Source organism: Chaetomium strumarium (genome assembly GCF_033439665.1).
Source record: "Chaetomium strumarium strain CBS 333.67 chromosome Unknown B0T15scaffold_7, whole genome shotgun sequence".
Classification (NCBI taxonomy): Eukaryota; Fungi; Ascomycota; class Sordariomycetes; order Sordariales; family Chaetomiaceae; genus Chaetomium; species Chaetomium strumarium.
Window position 1 is genome coordinate 2,249,975 of NW_026944435.1, and position 16,436 is coordinate 2,266,410.

At 56.1% G+C, this 16,436-nt stretch overlaps 6 protein-coding genes across 6 annotated transcripts; 3 read left to right on the forward strand and 3 right to left on the reverse strand.

The window, feature by feature from the left end:
• Positions 1-110: 110 nt before the first annotated feature.
• On the forward strand, positions 111-1,135 carry B0T15DRAFT_543353 (uncharacterized protein). Its single transcript, XM_062869987.1, has one exon. The coding sequence runs from the start codon at positions 357-359 to the stop codon at positions 1,104-1,106; it is 750 nt and encodes a 249-aa protein (XP_062718386.1). The 5' UTR covers positions 111-356; the 3' UTR covers positions 1,107-1,135.
• A 3,605-nt stretch (positions 1,136-4,740) lies between these two features.
• B0T15DRAFT_422772 (tryptophan synthase beta subunit-like PLP-dependent enzyme) lies at positions 4,741-6,822 on the forward strand. The gene is made up of 2 exons (XM_062865575.1): positions 4,741-5,291; positions 5,343-6,822. The coding sequence occupies exons 1-2, from the start codon at positions 4,999-5,001 to the stop codon at positions 6,649-6,651; spliced, it is 1,602 nt and encodes a 533-aa protein (XP_062718387.1). The 5' UTR covers positions 4,741-4,998; the 3' UTR covers positions 6,652-6,822.
• B0T15DRAFT_543355 (uncharacterized protein) lies at positions 6,823-8,329 on the reverse strand. The gene has a single exon (XM_062869988.1). The coding sequence runs from the start codon at positions 7,922-7,924 to the stop codon at positions 6,908-6,910; it is 1,017 nt and encodes a 338-aa protein (XP_062718388.1). The 5' UTR covers positions 7,925-8,329; the 3' UTR covers positions 6,823-6,907.
• A 383-nt stretch (positions 8,330-8,712) lies between these two features.
• Positions 8,713-11,386, forward strand: B0T15DRAFT_311030 (uncharacterized protein). The gene is made up of 6 exons (XM_062863926.1): positions 8,713-9,054; positions 9,120-9,929; positions 9,988-10,078; positions 10,135-10,390; positions 10,449-10,561; positions 10,620-11,386. The coding sequence occupies exons 1-6, from the start codon at positions 8,803-8,805 to the stop codon at positions 11,297-11,299; spliced, it is 2,202 nt and encodes a 733-aa protein (XP_062718389.1). The 5' UTR covers positions 8,713-8,802; the 3' UTR covers positions 11,300-11,386.
• Positions 11,386-12,598, reverse strand: B0T15DRAFT_311038 (dienelactone hydrolase family-domain-containing protein). Its single transcript, XM_062863927.1, has 3 exons — positions 12,314-12,598; positions 12,124-12,238; positions 11,386-12,058 (listed from the first exon to the last, which is right to left on the reverse strand). Exons 1-3 carry the CDS (start codon positions 12,471-12,473, stop codon positions 11,473-11,475), a joined length of 861 nt encoding a protein of 286 aa, XP_062718390.1. The 5' UTR covers positions 12,474-12,598; the 3' UTR covers positions 11,386-11,472.
• Positions 12,599-13,983: 1,385 nt separating this feature from the next.
• B0T15DRAFT_422782 (uncharacterized protein) lies at positions 13,984-16,240 on the reverse strand. Its single transcript, XM_062865576.1, has 3 exons — positions 14,941-16,240; positions 14,626-14,846; positions 13,984-14,544 (listed from the first exon to the last, which is right to left on the reverse strand). The coding sequence occupies exons 1-3, from the start codon at positions 16,034-16,036 to the stop codon at positions 14,386-14,388; spliced, it is 1,476 nt and encodes a 491-aa protein (XP_062718391.1). The 5' UTR covers positions 16,037-16,240; the 3' UTR covers positions 13,984-14,385.
• Positions 16,241-16,436: the final 196 nt, after the last annotated feature.

Here is a 16,436-nt window from a genome sequence, read left to right on the forward strand (position 1 = left end):
ACCGATCTGTCTTCAGTGGTGGGTCTAGAACCCACGTGGTGGCTGCAACGGCATGCCAAGACAAGCCCCACCCCTGTCCTCAACGACATCTCAAGTTCTCAACACCATCATGTCACTCGATGATGTGGAGGGATCACGGCGGACATTCAGCTGAAGCAAACTCGCACCATGTGTTTATACTCCCACGCCTTCCTTTATCCGGTATCCATATCCTGCCATTTCCTTCAGACTATACCCTCTCCTGCAGTCCCCCAACGCACACCGAACCGTACCCTTAGTCCCTTACACCAACGCACTATGCGACCATCTACCGTAACGAGGATGACCTGATGGAGGATTAGCGCTACTACCGCAGGATGCTGTGGGATAGGAAGACTTACTATGAAGAGAGGTTGTCGAGCTTCGGGTCTTCCTTTCGGCGGCGGCGGCATGCAAGCCAAGTCGACTCCAACATTCTCAAACATTCACGCAGTGGAGGGAGACAAGGAAAAGGAAGGGAACATACCAATCGATCCACACCCCATCCTCCGATCCTCCCATACCGCCTCCTTCCTCCTCTTTTAACCAACCCTATCCAGCCGTCCACCCGTCCCATCCTCCCATACCACCTCCATCCCTCCTCTTTCTATCAGCCCCAATTCAATCCTCCACTCCTTCCCGTCGTCGTCGTCGGTCGTGGGCGACTCCGCCGGTGGGTTGTCGAGTCGTACGCGGCGAGTCTTGCGTTGCTATCGGGCCGAGCCACTCGACGGGTGTCGCCTCGGGGGGGGGTCCGCTCGGTCGCATCGCCATGTCGGTCGCAGGCGGAAAGGTGTGTTTTCGAAGGGGCGACTTCACCGGTGGGTTGTCCACGAGTGAATTGGACGCGGGGAGTCTTGCGCCTCGTCAAAGACGTGGACTTACCAAGACACCTGGCCACGTCCAGTCCACTCGACGACAACCGACCGGTGGGTGTCGCAAGGCGCGTGTCGGCAGGGTCGGCGTGTCGCAATCGCAGTCGCAGTAGTGCCCTGAAGAGGATGTTAGTATACTGTTCCGACCATAAAATATTTATGTCGCTGCTGCTGCAAATGAATGTTAGAGATGTTGGAGTGATCTTGTCGTAGCGCGCCCCGCGAATTGCCTATGTGAGAAGAACTGCGTTAGTATCAGTAAGTGAGAAAAACGTTGGATGAAGACAACGCCACTCTATTAGAGGGTTCGAGGGAGTAGTTGTTTCACTGCGGTAATTGTCAATAATCATCCGGTCTTTGAGACATAGAAACATGGGAAGAAATGAGGCAAATGTGGCGATAAAATAGAGAAACGGTTTGCCCGACATGTAGGGAGTAGATGAACAGAGGGAATATGAAAAGGTCGGTCGGTCAATCAGATTTGCGGCGAAGAAAGTAATTGAAGGTTAGGATCGGCTTCTGGACGAGACGATGACGAGGAAAAAGGTGATAGGAATAAATGATGGAGGGGAAAATGATGGATGGAAGAAATATGGAAAAGTCGGTCGGCCAATCAAGTATGCGGCGAACAAAGTAATTGACGGTTAGGATGGGCTTCTGGATGTGACGATGATGAGGAAAAGGGTAATAAGAATAAATGATGGAGGGGAAAATGATGGAAGGAAGAAATAATGGATGGAAGAAATGATTGAAGGATGGGCTCAACGATGGGGTGATGATAGACGGAATATGACGAAGAAGGATGGGATCAATGAAGAGATTGGGTGGACGAAGTCGGTAGCGGAAGGAAAGGATGGAAGAAGATAATGTATTACGGCGATGGAAGAAGCAGATGAAGATAATGAGCGATGACAGCGATAAAAATGAAAGATGGATGGAGAAAAAAGAGTAATTTTGGGACTTACTCCCTGAGAAGTTGATGGATGAATGGCAGAGGAAGTATATGGTAAGGAGGAAGAAGTTAGGGAGGATTGGTGGCAAAGGGGAGGTCATTTATAGATTTCCAGGGAGTGGTTAATGGCCTCCTAATCACTCGGGCACCGACCTTGCCCATTGAATTGAAATTCGCACGTCAATTATTTTCTCATTTTTCAAAAAGACGCGTACTTCCGCGAGTAAGTTGGGAGCTGGACCCGCGTAATCGACGCGGTCCACGCGGTCCACGCCGTGATGAGGAGCACTTGGTAGAGGAAACATGCAAAAGCAGGCCAGGGGTAGACCCCATTCTGCATTAGGGGGCGCTATCAGTGGCAACATGTGACGTCTATACGTGCATTCTAGGTACCTTACCCACGGTGACCAGCGTCTACCATTGGGGACCGAGTATGCCGTGTGTTTCTGCGGGTAGACGCTGGGTCGCGTGAACAGCGCATTGTCCATCAGTCCATTACGGTACCCGACCTTACCTACGACGCCCATGTAAGTCAAGACCTCAATACGATCTCTGCCAACAGACATGAGGAATACATACATCATCAACACGGTCACCTGCAATAGCGTGCAGTGGAGTGTCTTCATGCACTTCAGCACAGTCATAGGCGCCACTGAGCCCGCGCAGGAACTCGAATTACCTACAAGGCATTGTTTTCGAAGCCTGACGTACCTCTGCCCCCATTATAAACAAAGGTCGCGAGTCGGGAAGTATTTAAATTTCAAGGCTGGGCGAAAAGGTGGCATGTCATATTGCCTACTTCTCTATGACCTTGGTATAGTAGCTTCCAGGTTTATCGGCTGTCCTTTTGCGGGACCGACATACTTCCGTTATATGCCTAGGTACCTGAACCTGGAAGGATGTGAAGACAGAATGGGGCTAAGTAGTCCCGTCATTTGGCACAAAAATCATGAGTTCTTCTCCATAGACCCTGATTGATCGAGGACGAGGTCCACGGGTATGATAGTACCTTAGGTGTGATAGGTTTCCTCCATTTCCACTGAAACCATCTAATCGTTAACAGGGGTATCACGACCTTTGCGCTGCCGCGTCCCCGGACTTCTATAAGAATCACACGATGTGCCATCTCAAGACGCTGGTCCCTATGTACTCAATTTGCCTGCTTCTCTCCCATGTGCTTCATATGCGCATGGTTGGTGGGTGGCAACAACTGGTTTTACGGAGAAGCGTAAGAGCTCGAGGTGGTTCCAGATTGCCTTTACTGGTACTGCTACTTTTACTGGTATTGTTACTGTCAGGGATCGAGTCAGCAACCCCGCAGCAGGGCTCAGGCTCTTGGCGGAGCCTGCGCAGTGACGGAGAGCGGGCAGTAACTCGGGGTGTGGCAGGAAGCGCAAGGTGGCGAGTTTGATTCGGTCGCTTGGGATGTCCGGCGAGTGCCTGACCCGGAGCCTTCCACTAGAGGCCTTCCGGTTTGTGGTCTTACCCGTCAGGTCCTCCAAAGGACCGAAACACTACTGGAAACCGTCCGCCCAGCCAAGCTGCAGCTAGGGCCCTGGGGGAGCGCGCCGGTGTCAGATCTCCCCGCAAGTTATTCTGGTGACGGGGAATATCCAGAGCAGCTACGCGATGTGGAGTCTCAAATGCAACACAGGCGACTTGGAATTGAAAGGGTTTCAAGTGACATTCCTTAGAGAGGCTCAAGCTCGGCGCTGAGCCGTGCACTCGGGATTCAGGGCGCTGCAATCCGGCGGGACTCCGTTCCACGAGTGGCTCTCTTGGCAGAAACGCGTCTCCCACTCGGCGTTCAGTGTCCCAAGTGCTCTCCACTTAGAGGTTCGCTGTACCAAAATTAGTTCATCTTCCTGAGGCTCGCATGTCCTCCAAACGGCCGCTTTCTCCAGCGGTAATTCCTCGCTTCTAGCCCCATTACGCCAGCCATGTCATTTTGGCAGCCTCAGTTTGCATGTGGTCGTAGGCCGCCCTTTTTCTCCATCATCTACGGGCAACGAGTGGAGCAGTATGTGAAGCAATAGCCTCTCTGTTCCAGTCCATCCTCATCAGCCAAGCTGGTGGACGAAGCGAGACAACGCAAGGGGAAAGGCTTGAAAAGTCCAGCTCTCATGTTGGTGTCAATCTCGACGTTCAGACGGCTTTGTAGGAGCGAATGAACGACGGATGCAATGGCGGTACGATTATGAGAGACGTCGAAATGATGTCGCACGCTCTTCAGAGGAATTAAACGGAGAATGCCTATAGTCGTTGCAGACGCGCGATCGTGCATACGAGGCGTAGCAAGGTCTGTTCGACTTCTAAATTGCTATAGCTTCAACATCCGCCAAAGTCGTTGAGGGAGACGCAAAGTCAACGACCGCAGTTCCTGGTGGCAAGCTGATGGGACGCTGCATTGACCACCAGCTTTCGATGTCAGGACTCGGGGTACGAGTACAACACCTAGTTGCACTGCGGCAGAGCCCATAACCTGTTGCGATCCCAAAAACGGAAACCGGCTCCCGTGCTGGGAACCTTGAGGAGAGTGCAGTGGGCTTATGTATGGCCCCGCAACACATCTTGCTCCATATTTACATCTAGTGCGAGCAAGTCCGGTACAGTTGTTCTTAAATATAAACACGAATAGGATCAGACTTTACCTTTGAATATCAACACAATCCCTATCAGCAGGAGTTAGACCTGCGACTGCGACGTTGGAGAGACCGGCTTGGGTTGGAGCAGCACAGCGAGAAGCTCGAATATGGGACGAGTCCAGTTAGATGTCGTTGAATTCCAAAAAGGGAAATCCGGGAGATTGTTCTCGAAGCCAGGTTTTGGCCGTTGGGTCTCGACTGGCGCATATCGTCGGCTGACTCGGCTTTGTTGTGCCGGGTCACAGGCCATCATCCCACATCCCACACTCCACGCTGTTTTGACTTTTCTTTAGACGTTCCCGGCACCCCCCTGCGCCCAATTCCTCATTCCAGCCTTTTATTCCGCCATAGTTCGCTCGGTAAACGTGGTGTAGGTCTTTTGGCCAGTCTATTTTAGACGCTGAATCCCGCGAGAACCAAGAACACTGCCCCTGCCATCGACCATAACCGTTCGCTACCCCGCCCCCGCCAATTGATCCAACACGCCACACATCACTCGATCGCCACGATGGACGGCCAGCTCTCTCAAAAGGAGCCACGGCCACCAGTGCCGATTCTGGAAGCTCCAAAGCTCAGCGTCAAGATGTCAGCGACCGAGCTAATCGGCAACACGCCGCTCGTCCGACTGAACAAGATCCCGCAGTCGCTCGGCATTGAGGCCGAGGTATATGCGAAGGTTGAGATGTTCAACGCCGGCGGGAGCGTCAAGGACAGGATAGCACTGCGTATGATCGAAGAGGCAGAGAAGAGCGGTCGGATCAAGCCTGGCGACACTCTCATTGAACCCACCAGTGGCAACACGTAAGTACTGCTGCTGCGCGAACCGAGTCTGCATTTGCTTACAAGAACCAGTGGCATTGGCCTTGCTCTCGTCGGCGCAATCAAGGGCTACAAGACCATCATCACCCTTCCCGAGAAGATGTCTGCCGAGAAGGTGTCTGTCCTTCGCGCCTTGGGCGCTACCATCATCCGTACGCCGACACAGGCTGCCTGGGACAGTCCCGAGAGCCACATCGGCGTCGCGAAGCGTCTGTTGAAGGAGATACCAAATTCGCACATCCTGGACCAGTACTCCAACCCGAACAACCCGCTCGCCCACGAGTTCGGTACCGCGGAGGAGATATGGGCACAGACCGGCGGCAAGATCACAGCCATTGTCGCTGGTGCGGGAACGGGAGGCACGATCACCGGTATTGCCAAGGGCCTCAGGAAACATGACAAGAACGTCAAAGTCATTGCGGCGGACCCGCACGGCAGTACGCTTGCGCTGCCGGAAAGCCTGAACCAAGAGAAAGCGAACCTCCCATACAAGGTCGAGGGTATCGGGTACGATTTCATTCCGGATGTGTTAGATCGATCTCTCGTGGACAAGTGGTACAAGACCGACGACCGCGAGTCTTTCCAGCTTGCCAGGCGACTTATTGCCGAGGAGGGCTTGCTCGTAGGCGGTAGCTCCGGCAGCGCGATGGCGGCCATGATTCAGGCGGTGAAAGACTTCGGGTTTGGCAAGGGCGATGTGGTCGTGGTCGTCCTCCCCGACAGCATCCGATCTTACCTCTCCAAATTTGCCGACGACGACTGGCTGGCTGCCAACGGGCTCTTGCCTAATGATAGCGAGAACGTCGATGGGAAGGACGCGGAATCGCAGCCCAAATCCCCCATACCTAAGCAGAGCACTGCAGACCCCTACAACGGCGCGACTGTGAGATCGCTTCGTCTCAAGCCGGTGACATCCGTTCTCACCACGAGCGCCTGTTCGGAGGCCATCGAGATGATGCGGGATAAGGGCTTTGACCAGCTGCCTGTGCTCGCGTCGGCAGGTGGCAAGCTGGCCGGCCTTGTCACGTTGGGCAACCTGCTCAGCTACATCTCGCGCGGGCGGGCCTCGCCCACGACCCCCGTTAGCGAGGTCATGTTTGACTTCGGCCGCATTGACGAGGTGGTGACGGACCCGCGGGAGTTTGGGTCCGATCTGAAGAAGAAGAGCAAGAAGCGCAAGTTCGTGGAGATCACGATGGAGACGCCGCTGTCGGCGCTGAGCCGGTTCTTGGAGTGGAACAGTGCCGCCGTGGTGACGGAGAAGGGGGCCGATGGATCGAAGCCTGTTGCGGTGGTGACCAAGGTCGATCTATTGACGTTCATGGTGAGACAGAAGTCGTGAAGAACGCTGGAACTACCAGCGAATGGAGGTTCTTATCCGTTTTGAGAAGGGGTGCGTGCCTAGGACTCAACATCTAATGGTTGGTTTGGAAAGCGAGCATATAGTCGGCATTAGACAGGGCTCAACCCGTGCAAGTGGCGTGTCCGCGTAATATACCCATCTAGACAGCCATCTCGCAGTACTGCCTGCCCGCATTATGTCATCATTGATTCACCATTACAACGTCTAGATTTACACCCGGGCTCCATTAAATCTGTTAGATCCTCTCCCCGATCCACTTCCACCACTTGTCCGCTCCGGGCCCGTCCCCGATTACATTGCCGCCGATAACCTCCACCTCGACATCAAACTCCATCATCTCCTTGAAGGTAAACTTCTCGTTCCCAATCCCGCCCAGCCAGTTATCCAACTCATCCACCCCACCCGCAGCATCATCCCCTCCCACGCCGGAGTCCAAAAGCCCCTTGCTTCTCGCCTTGCGGATGCGCGCCAGCTCCGCCTCCAGGTTGCTCTTGACCAGCGCCGCGGGCAGCGCGGTGAACAGGTCCAGCTTGTTGGCGGCCACCAGGACGGGCACCGACGCGGGCGCGCGGGAACCCGTCCGCCGGTGGAAGCGCTTCTGCAGGGTCAGGAGCACGTCGTACAGGTACTCGGCCGTCGCGGCGAGCGCGCCGCTGTCGCTGTCTGCGAGGGCGGCGGCGTCGACAAGGAAGATGACGGCTTTGAGCTTGGACCTGTTGATCTCGGAAGATGATGAGGACGACGACGACGAGGTCGAGGGCAGCGTGATGGTTGGCGTGGTGGCGGCTAGGCGGGACAGGGCCTGGTTGCGCAGCTTGGGGTGACCCGGCGTGTCGACGAGCAGGAAGCGCTTGGCGGTCGCGCCTTGGGCGTCGAGGTCGTCGCGGTAGGAGGAGAGCTGGTTGGGGCCGGGCTTGGAGACGGCCAGCTCGACGGCCGAGGAGACCTGGGAGGTGTGGGTTTGGGCGACGGGGGTGTTGACGGTGTATTTTCCGTTGCCTTGGGGTTCTTGGTTGTGGTAGAGGGGCCCGCGCTCGAAGAGGGTCATCAGGGCGGTTTTGCCGGCGCCAGACGGTCCGACGAGGAGGACTGAGGGCAGTGTGGTGTAGGGTGTCGTGGCGGAGAAGATTAAGTGCAGGATGATGGGGATCAGGAGGACGATGGCCACACCAGCCAGGATGACGGTTGGCGACGGGCTGAGCGACGCCTCGAAGGCGGCTTTGAGGGTCTCGAGCGTCGGCATCTTGTCCATCTTGTCTCCTCCTGCCTTCGCGGTGTCTGTCGTCGAAACTGGTCGCTGGGAAGCGTAAATCCGGTCTCGAGATGCAGGTCAAGACGGCCTTCTTGTAGTGCGGTTCTGCTCTGACTTGGGCCCGGCTCTCAGCAGTTCCGGCGCCGAGTTATCGGTTCATTGTCATCCGATCGTCGCCGGATCGGATCATGGGAATTTTAGGTGTGGATTATTGTCACGTAGCATTTCGAGCTCGCCAAGAATTGGAGAAGCTTAGCATTACCGCGATACCGGTAGACGGAGGTTCGTTACACAGGTGGACCGGTGAATCGAGCCGACCTCTCGGGATAGACGTGATATGACAATGACCAATTACTCCTACGAATAAAATCTTACTGCCGGGGGACTGTGCAACGGACCCGGTCAGCGTTGCGGTATGACATTAGTTCAGAATCACGGCCAACTTAAGCCTGAAATGAACTTGATGGTGGCGTTCTATGCTTGTTACCGCCATTACATGTGCGTAAAATACCGGATAGGGTCCTCGAACCCACAAGGCAGCGTTAGTGGGACGCTTACCACCCTTGCAGCGGCTGCAGAGGCAGCCTTCCGCTGCCGTAAGACAAATCAGATTTCCTCCGAATCAAGACTGGGGACCAGCGTCGCCGTGCACCTCGCATCCGGTGTGGTATTCCTGAAAATACCTATATCGAGCTGAGAAGCCTCGCCGCAGGGTCACTTCAAAGGCCTCAACGCTTAGCCGGGTGAAACAGTAACTAGTTGGCGCGCCGTTTGCGCCGTCCGCCATGCTGCAATTGTCTATTTGAACCATACTACACACTTATTCCGCGGCTTCCCGCTGCCGTAGCGCATCCTCCTCTAACGAGACATATCCGACGATGGCGCAACAACAAGATGCCTCCGGGCCACCTGCGACGGACGGCGCCCCGACGCAACCGCCATCCAAATCGGATGCCGCAACACCGAAGTTAAGCAACGACATGGAACTCGGCAACATGCCGAACGAGCCAGCCCAGAACGACATCATGCAGATGGCTAGGATAGGCGACATTTCGGGCATGGAGAAGCTGTTCGAGACGGGCGACTACGATGCGACGTACACGAACGACGAGGGCATCACCCCGCTACACGTATGTTCTCTCTGCACTGACGAGCAAGGCGGCGCGGGACTCTGCTGACAGACTCCCTCCTTCAGTGGGCCGCCATCAACAACCAGTATGCCATGTGCAAATTCCTGATCGAGCGCGGCGCCCCGATCAACAAGAAGGGAGGAGAGAGCGTCGCGACGCCGCTGCAATGGGCGGCCCAGCGCTGCCACTACTACACTGTCCACCTGCTCCTCCAGCACGGCGCCGACCCGCTCATCACCGACGCCCAGGGCTACAACACGCTGCACATCAGCACGTTCAACGGCAACCTCCTCCTGATCATCCTGCTGCTCCACCAGGGCATCCCTGTCGACGTCGAGGACAGCTACGGCCACACGAGCCTGATGTGGGCCGCCTACAAGGGATATCCCGCGTGCGTCGACGTCTTTCTGCGCTGGGGGGCCAGTGTGCATGCGAAGGACGAGCAGGGCTTCACCGCGCTGCACTGGGCGCTCGTCAAGGGCAGCCATGGGTGCATCCAGAAACTCATAGAGTACGGCGCCGACCGGTTTGCCAAGACCACAACGGGCAAGACGCCGTCCATCACGGCAAGGGAGCTGAACACAGCTGCGGCATGGCACAAGGCGCTGTATGAATGCGGCTATGACGAGGAGGGGAACGCCATCGTGCCGAGCTGGCCGGGGGCGAGCTACTTCTCTAAGGACCGGAGGGGGTTCACGACCAAGTTTTTCTTCCTATGGCCGTTCGTGCTGGTCTGGGCAACCCTCGTCATCCTGGCCGGCATGCCTGTATACGCAGGTATTCCGTTCGGGCTTCTTGCAGCGTACACAATACAATGGGTGGGCAAGCAGGTTTTGGTCTATGCACCGCCCGATATGAGGCAGTTTGAGAGGACGGTAGGGCATTACGATCCCGGTCTTTTCCCGGAGCACTGCTGACCGTTCTTGTTCTCAGCCTTGGATGGCCGGCATCTTCGCTGCCTCCCTATTTCTGGTTGGGCTCAACTGGCTATTCACGGTCTTCCCGAATACGGCTTTTGGAGATGGTGAGTTCATCCGCTCCGGTTTTGGCCGTGGTTCGGCGAACTGACTTCCATGAAAGGTGGGACGTGGTTATGGAACTTCCTATTTGCCATGTTCGTTGGGCTCACAGCTTTCTTTTACGCCCGGTGCATGGTCGACGATCCTGGTTTCGTGCCCAAGCTTAATGGCATTGCCGAGCAGAAGGCCGTTATCGATGAGCTGATCAGCATGTGGAAGTACGATGAGGCGCACTTCTGCGTCACGTGTATGATCCGGACGCCGCTCCGGAGTAAACACTGTCGCAGGTGTCAGCGTTGCGTGGCCAAGCATGACCAGTAAGTGTCTCCTGCGTAAAGCTGCTTCCATGTTGCACGCTAGCTAACGCTTCGTCAGCCACTGCCCCTGGGTCTACAACTGCATCGGCGTCAACAACCATCGCCACTTCTTCATCTACCTGATCAGCCTCACCTTCGGCGTCCTGAGCTACGACCTGCTCACGTATCAATGTTTGTCCTCCCTTTGTCCCCTCCCTTTACCTCGCCTCGACACTAACCTCCCCGTCAGACTTCTCCACCCTCACGCCCACCGCCTCAGAAGAGTGCAACATCCTCTCCCCGACACTCTGCCGGATCATCAACGCCGACGCCTACAGCCTGCTCCTAGCCATCTGGGCCTCCCTCCAGCTGACCTGGGTCAGCATGCTGCTCTTCGTGCAGTTCATCCAGGTCTCGCGCGCCATGACCACCTACGAGAACATGTTTGGCGTCAACCACGCCCGTTCCGCGGCTTCCCTAGCCAGCGCATTCACCTCCACTGGCGCGCCGCTCGACCCCGGATCTGTCCCGCCGCCGCCAGCCGGCTCGGATATCGGGCCCCATGCGCCGTCCGACGGGCACCACGGGCATCGCCATGGTCGGCACGGCGGGTTCCTAAAACACTGGGGCCGGTTGCTGGGTGTGGATACCTTCATTGAGACGGCGCGAGGCAGGGGTGCCGCGGCGGGCGGGAACAGGAGGAGTAACCGGAATCCGTTCAGCAGGGGGTGTTTGACGAACTGTAGGGACTTTTGGTGTGACCCCGCGCCGGTGTTTGGGAGGCGGGAGACGGGTGCCGCAGTGCTGGGGGGAGCGCCGGTGAATTACACTGAGATGTACGAGAGCCCATCCGTTATGGATCTCCTCGGAAGCGGAGGTGGAGGGCGCCGCGCGGGCGGGTATGAGGCTGTTGCTGGTGAGGAGGTTTGAAAATGAATTGGAATGGAGTCAGGGTAACGGGGTGATTGTCAGGAGTAATGATGAGTCAATGACGATAGTGGCAATGCTGTATTGTATACACAGCTTTGTTGTATTACCTCTATGGCCCCCTTGGGTTGGTTTATTCACCAGGAGACGGATGACCTCCTCTCCTCCTTCTCCTTCTACGAGGAGCTACTACCCATAAAGAACCGATCAAACCACCGGACAGCCTGCAAAAACGCCTGCTCCTTCGCCCACCTCTGGTTCGGGTCCGACACGTTGGCCCGCACTCCAAACCCGTGCTGCGTCTGCGAGTACAAGCTCACCTGGTACGGCTGCCCGACATCCACCAACACCGCCTCGGCCTGCGCCCGCGCCTTCGCATCGAACATGTTATCCCCGTCCGCGGCGGCGATGGCCACCGGCCCGGAGATCGCCTTGATCTCGCTCGCCTCCAGCAGGCTCGGGTGCGCGGCATACCCGACGTCGATGGCGGCACCATTTCTACTTCTGTCTGCCGCGAGGAAGCGGAAGGCGTAGCGCCCGCCGAAGCAGTACCCCGGGGCGGCGATGCGAGTGACGTTGAGGTGCGTGCGCAGGTAGGCGATGGTGCTGGCGATGATGGGGTCGGTGACGGTGGCGTTGTGGCGCGCCAGGAACTCGGTCGTGTTGAACCCGGGCACGTTGAGGTCCCCCGGGGCCGGGTCGCCGCCGAAGAGGTCCGGTGCGATGGTCAGGTAGCCGGCGCGGGCGAAGCTGTCCGCTAGTCTGGAGCCCCCGGGGGTTTTAGTATCACGCGTTTAACGGTATGTGGGGGAGGGGGGTGAACGAACAGCTTGTTCTCGGGCAGGATGATTCCAAAGACGTCAGTCAAGTAGAGCACGGCGGTGCCCTCTCTTGCCTTCGTGCGAGCCGCTTTGCTATCCGGTTTGGAGATGTACAGCGTGACTGAGTTTTGCTGGTTAGTGTGAAGCCTTTCACACCCACAAGGACGTTCTGATTTGGTTTCAACGCTCAGCTTACTGTTGTTGTACACGACTTCCTTTCCGACCGGTTGACCCGAGTGAGCAACGATGGATGCGTCGAGGCAGCTACTGCTGCTGGGCTTTCCACTGCATCCCGCTATCGCCCCTCCAAAGAGGAGCAGAGCCGTTGTGAGGACCGATGATGATGAGGCGCGCATCTTGCTGACTCAGTCTCGTCTGCGGAAACGGAATGGTCGTGGTGAGGAGGATATCGATGAAAGACTGTCCTTCTTCCGAGCAACGTCGTGTATGACCCAATTTATATGATATATCTGTGCCAAGGAAGATCTCTTATTTTTCCGTCAGCTCAATGATTGACGGCTATAGATTCCCCGCGCCTGATTGCTGGCAATATCCCCGCGATTGATGTCGCGAGCGTCTTCCCGTGCTGGGACCTTGTCTTTCGGACTTACCACACGGTGACTAATGAACAGGAACACCTATACCATACATAGTAAATCTGTCGGGATTGTGCCCCTGTCCACAGTTGCACTGCATATCGGCTGCTGTATCGGGTATCCTCCGTCCCAGTTGCTCGCCGAAGGTCTGAATAAGCCGATAGTCTTGGCAGGGCTGCTGGAGTTAAGATTGATATTTGCGCTTCCCTCCGGCTGAGCTCCGTGGGCCGGAGCCGATGGACTCCGTATCGGTGTGGTGAAATACGAATGAGCCAGTAGGGGGCTGCAGACAGGTCATCTCGGCAGCATCTTCATCTCTTTCTTCCTTTTCTTTCCGTGCTGCTTGACCACCCCTTTTGCTCCTTATATTCTCTCGCGTCTCGCTTGTCTTCTTCCTCTCCCTCCTTTGTGCCTTTCTTCTTTGGCACAACGCCATGGAATGTGAGTACAATGATTACTCCCAAGACTCAACTGAGAATCTGGGATACAAAACGATCCTCTGAGTTGCTTCTCCGCGATTGTCATCAGCGTTTTGACAACGTTGAATGGTATCGGCCTATGAGGCTATGCCTCTCCCGCCTCGCGTCTTCGCTCCTGATCCTGACGTGCGCGTCTTTTCTCCAAATAGCGCAGTACGAGATAAAGAATCGAGAGCCCACTTAAGGTAAATATCACGAGGGTAAAGGCGACCTGGAGCTTGAATGGGATCGATGGCTGGTTGTTGCCATGATTGTCGTTGCTACTGGTATTGTTGTTGCTGCTGTTCCCGATCGAGTTCAGGCAATCGGGATCCATGGTGCCGGCAGGGGATTCAGGGATGGGGAAGTTTGGGACGTCCATTCCTGGCCGGCCTTTGGGTGTCAATAGTAAAGCGCAGAATGTGACACTGCGACAAGGTTGGAGTTGACAAGGGGCTGAAGACTAAGAGAGCAGAACGCGGAGTTGGTTGATGTCACCGAAGAGATTGCATCATCCAGGAAGTGGTTGCACATTGATAGTATGGTGCCTGGCGTAGCTTGTGGTTCGATTTTAACTAGCGGAGTTGGCCGGGTCGAAGAATCAAGATTGATGTAGAGTCATCGGTCCTGTCCGCACAAGTTGTTAGCTTGTGGAACGATTAACCTTGATGGTCACTTCCACACCCGAGCAGTACCCTGTACACTCCGAAGGGCTTCATCTACGTCCTATGTCAAGGTATGGTCTTCCCCGTCGTCTTGCACTTTTCATGGAAGGATCGAAAGGTACGCGTCTACAGTTTCAGTTGATGACTCACAACTTAGAAGTCATTCTGACGCTACCCTTTGTTTGAGCAGCCATCCCCTAGCAACAGAAAATATTTCAATCCACAGGAATTGGAGTTCAAGCTCGCTCTGCAGCTGTATCTAACAGCCACCTCGCCTAGCATTCTATCGCTGACGACTTCTAAGTTAGGTAGGTACCCAGGCCTCGCTTCTCAAGCTTCACCTACCCTTTCAGCGCGTTGTCCCTACAGACTTTGCAGCATAGTCACAAAGAAGTCCCCTGGACAGGCAATTATCGGAGAACAATCCACAAGGCGACTAAACATATCTAGAAGATGGAACACTACAGTGCTCTCTACTGTGGGACCACGTCAACTGGTGGGGACTGGTATGTCCATGTAAGACGCCGCCCATAGTATCGTCACAGTTGATCAGGCGGATGGTTCAAGTCTTAGCACCTGCTGGAGTTGCTCCAGCATCTCCTTGGTCATGGTCACCTTTACCAAGCCAGATCCTTCCAGCCCGTTGGAGGTTGCCACGTCGGGATCCGGGTAGTACCAGCAGGCAATGGCCATGATGGTGTAGACAACCTGCGCCATGTCAGTCCCCCTATTCATTCACACTACAAGGTACCACAGCTTTCCGAATCAAACAAATGCTAACACACGTACCACAAGCAGTGCCCCCTCAAGCCAGTTGGATTCGCCGTCGCGGAGAAAGTTGCCAACGACCAAAATCGACAGGACGAGCAGGCCAATCATGAAAATTTCAAAGTTGAGGTCCAGCGGCTTGCCCATGGTCCAGGCGACCATCACGACGAGCGGGGCGTTGAAGAGCGCTGTCTGGATGGAAGGGCCGAGGCAGTGGTACAGCGCAACGTTGATCATGCCGTCTAAAGAAAAAGCAAGGCTATATCAGCACGAGTATTTGTTTGGCGTGGAGCCTGAACATCACACGAGCCGCACTTGGTCGTAAGAGTTACTCACCCCTCGCTTCGTCAATAGCAGTCAAGTGCTCCGCGGCCTTCTCGACAAGCGGCAGCAAGATCAAGCCGAGGAACTGGTCCGGCACGCCGCTGCGCACGACGTGCTCGATCTCGTCCACCAGAAAAACCAGCAGCAGCGTCACGCAGACCAGCGACAGCACCAGCGCCACCACGGTCTCCGTCATGGTGAACTTGGGCTTCTGCAGGTCCTCCTCGCGGTCGGCGTCGCGGTGCTCGTCCATCTCGATGACCTCGTCAAAGATGCTGTGCTGGCTGCTAGCGCAGAACCAGACGTACAGCACAAAGGCGAACATGAGCGCGATCGACGCCGCCCGGCTGATCTGCAGCACGTCGGCCTGCAGCTTGCCCTGTGTGAAGCTCTTCTCGTGCCAGACGACGACGACGGCCGACTCGGACGCGGCCTCGTTCTTGAGGGCCGAGTAGAAGGCGCTGGGGATGAGCAGGCCAAAGGCGGCGACCAGCAGCAGGCCGTTGCCGACCTCGGACACGACGGCGTGGAACTTCTGGTTTGCGTGGCGGATGCCGCCAAAGAAGAAGCACAGGCCGAGGCAGAGCAGCAGGTTGGTGAGGATGCTGCCGAGGATGGCGGCCTGGATGACGGGGATCAGATTGCCCTCCTCGCTGCTGCTGTCGTTGTTATCGCCCTCACCAACAACATGGTTGGCGATGAGCACGACAAACAGGATGATCTCGACGAGGGACCCGAACGTGGTCTCGATCAGGATGCCGGCCACCTTGTTGGGCATCTTGCGCGCGAACTCCTGGCCGGCGAAGCCCAGTAGGTTGGCGGCCGGCACCATGCCGATGTAGCTCGTCGCGAAGGTCCATAGCGGCGCGTTCCCGAGAAAGTGTAGCACGATGGCGATAGGCACGAAGGGCCAGAGTACGTTGACCAGCATCGACAGCTTGCTCGAGCTGCGCCAGAGCACCGACACGAACTGCCGCGGGTGGAAGCCGCTGCGGCCGCTCTCGCCCTCGTGGGCGGTCATCCCGCTTCCAGGGGAGTGATGAGGGAGAAGCGGTGTCGCCTCATCCCGGTCGCCTGGGTGTTGGTGAGCTTCATGTCCCGACGACATCTTTGAGTGAATGAGTTAAGGGAGCCGTCGCAATCAGGGGACGAAATCAATGGGGTCGTCAAGAGTCATTGAGGAGGATACGAGGAGCGTCGAGCTGTGTTCCGCCACTGTCTACTTATTAGAAGGCTGGTTAACTCTAATCTATAAGCTCCTATACACTTGCGGTAGTGGTTAGTAGGTTGCTAGGAGAAGTTAGGATGTTTCGGAACAATCCCTTTGCCATTGGTGCCCGCTCTGCAGGTTCGTCGACATCTTGTCTTGGCTCCAAAACTTGGAGGCTGGGATCTCTGGGCAGCACAACAATTGTCCGCCTTGCTAGGGCCTGCTCCGTACAGTGATAAGTCCAGGTCTGGACAGACAGTGGGAATACATCACTCGAGCAGAGAAGATGCACAGACTT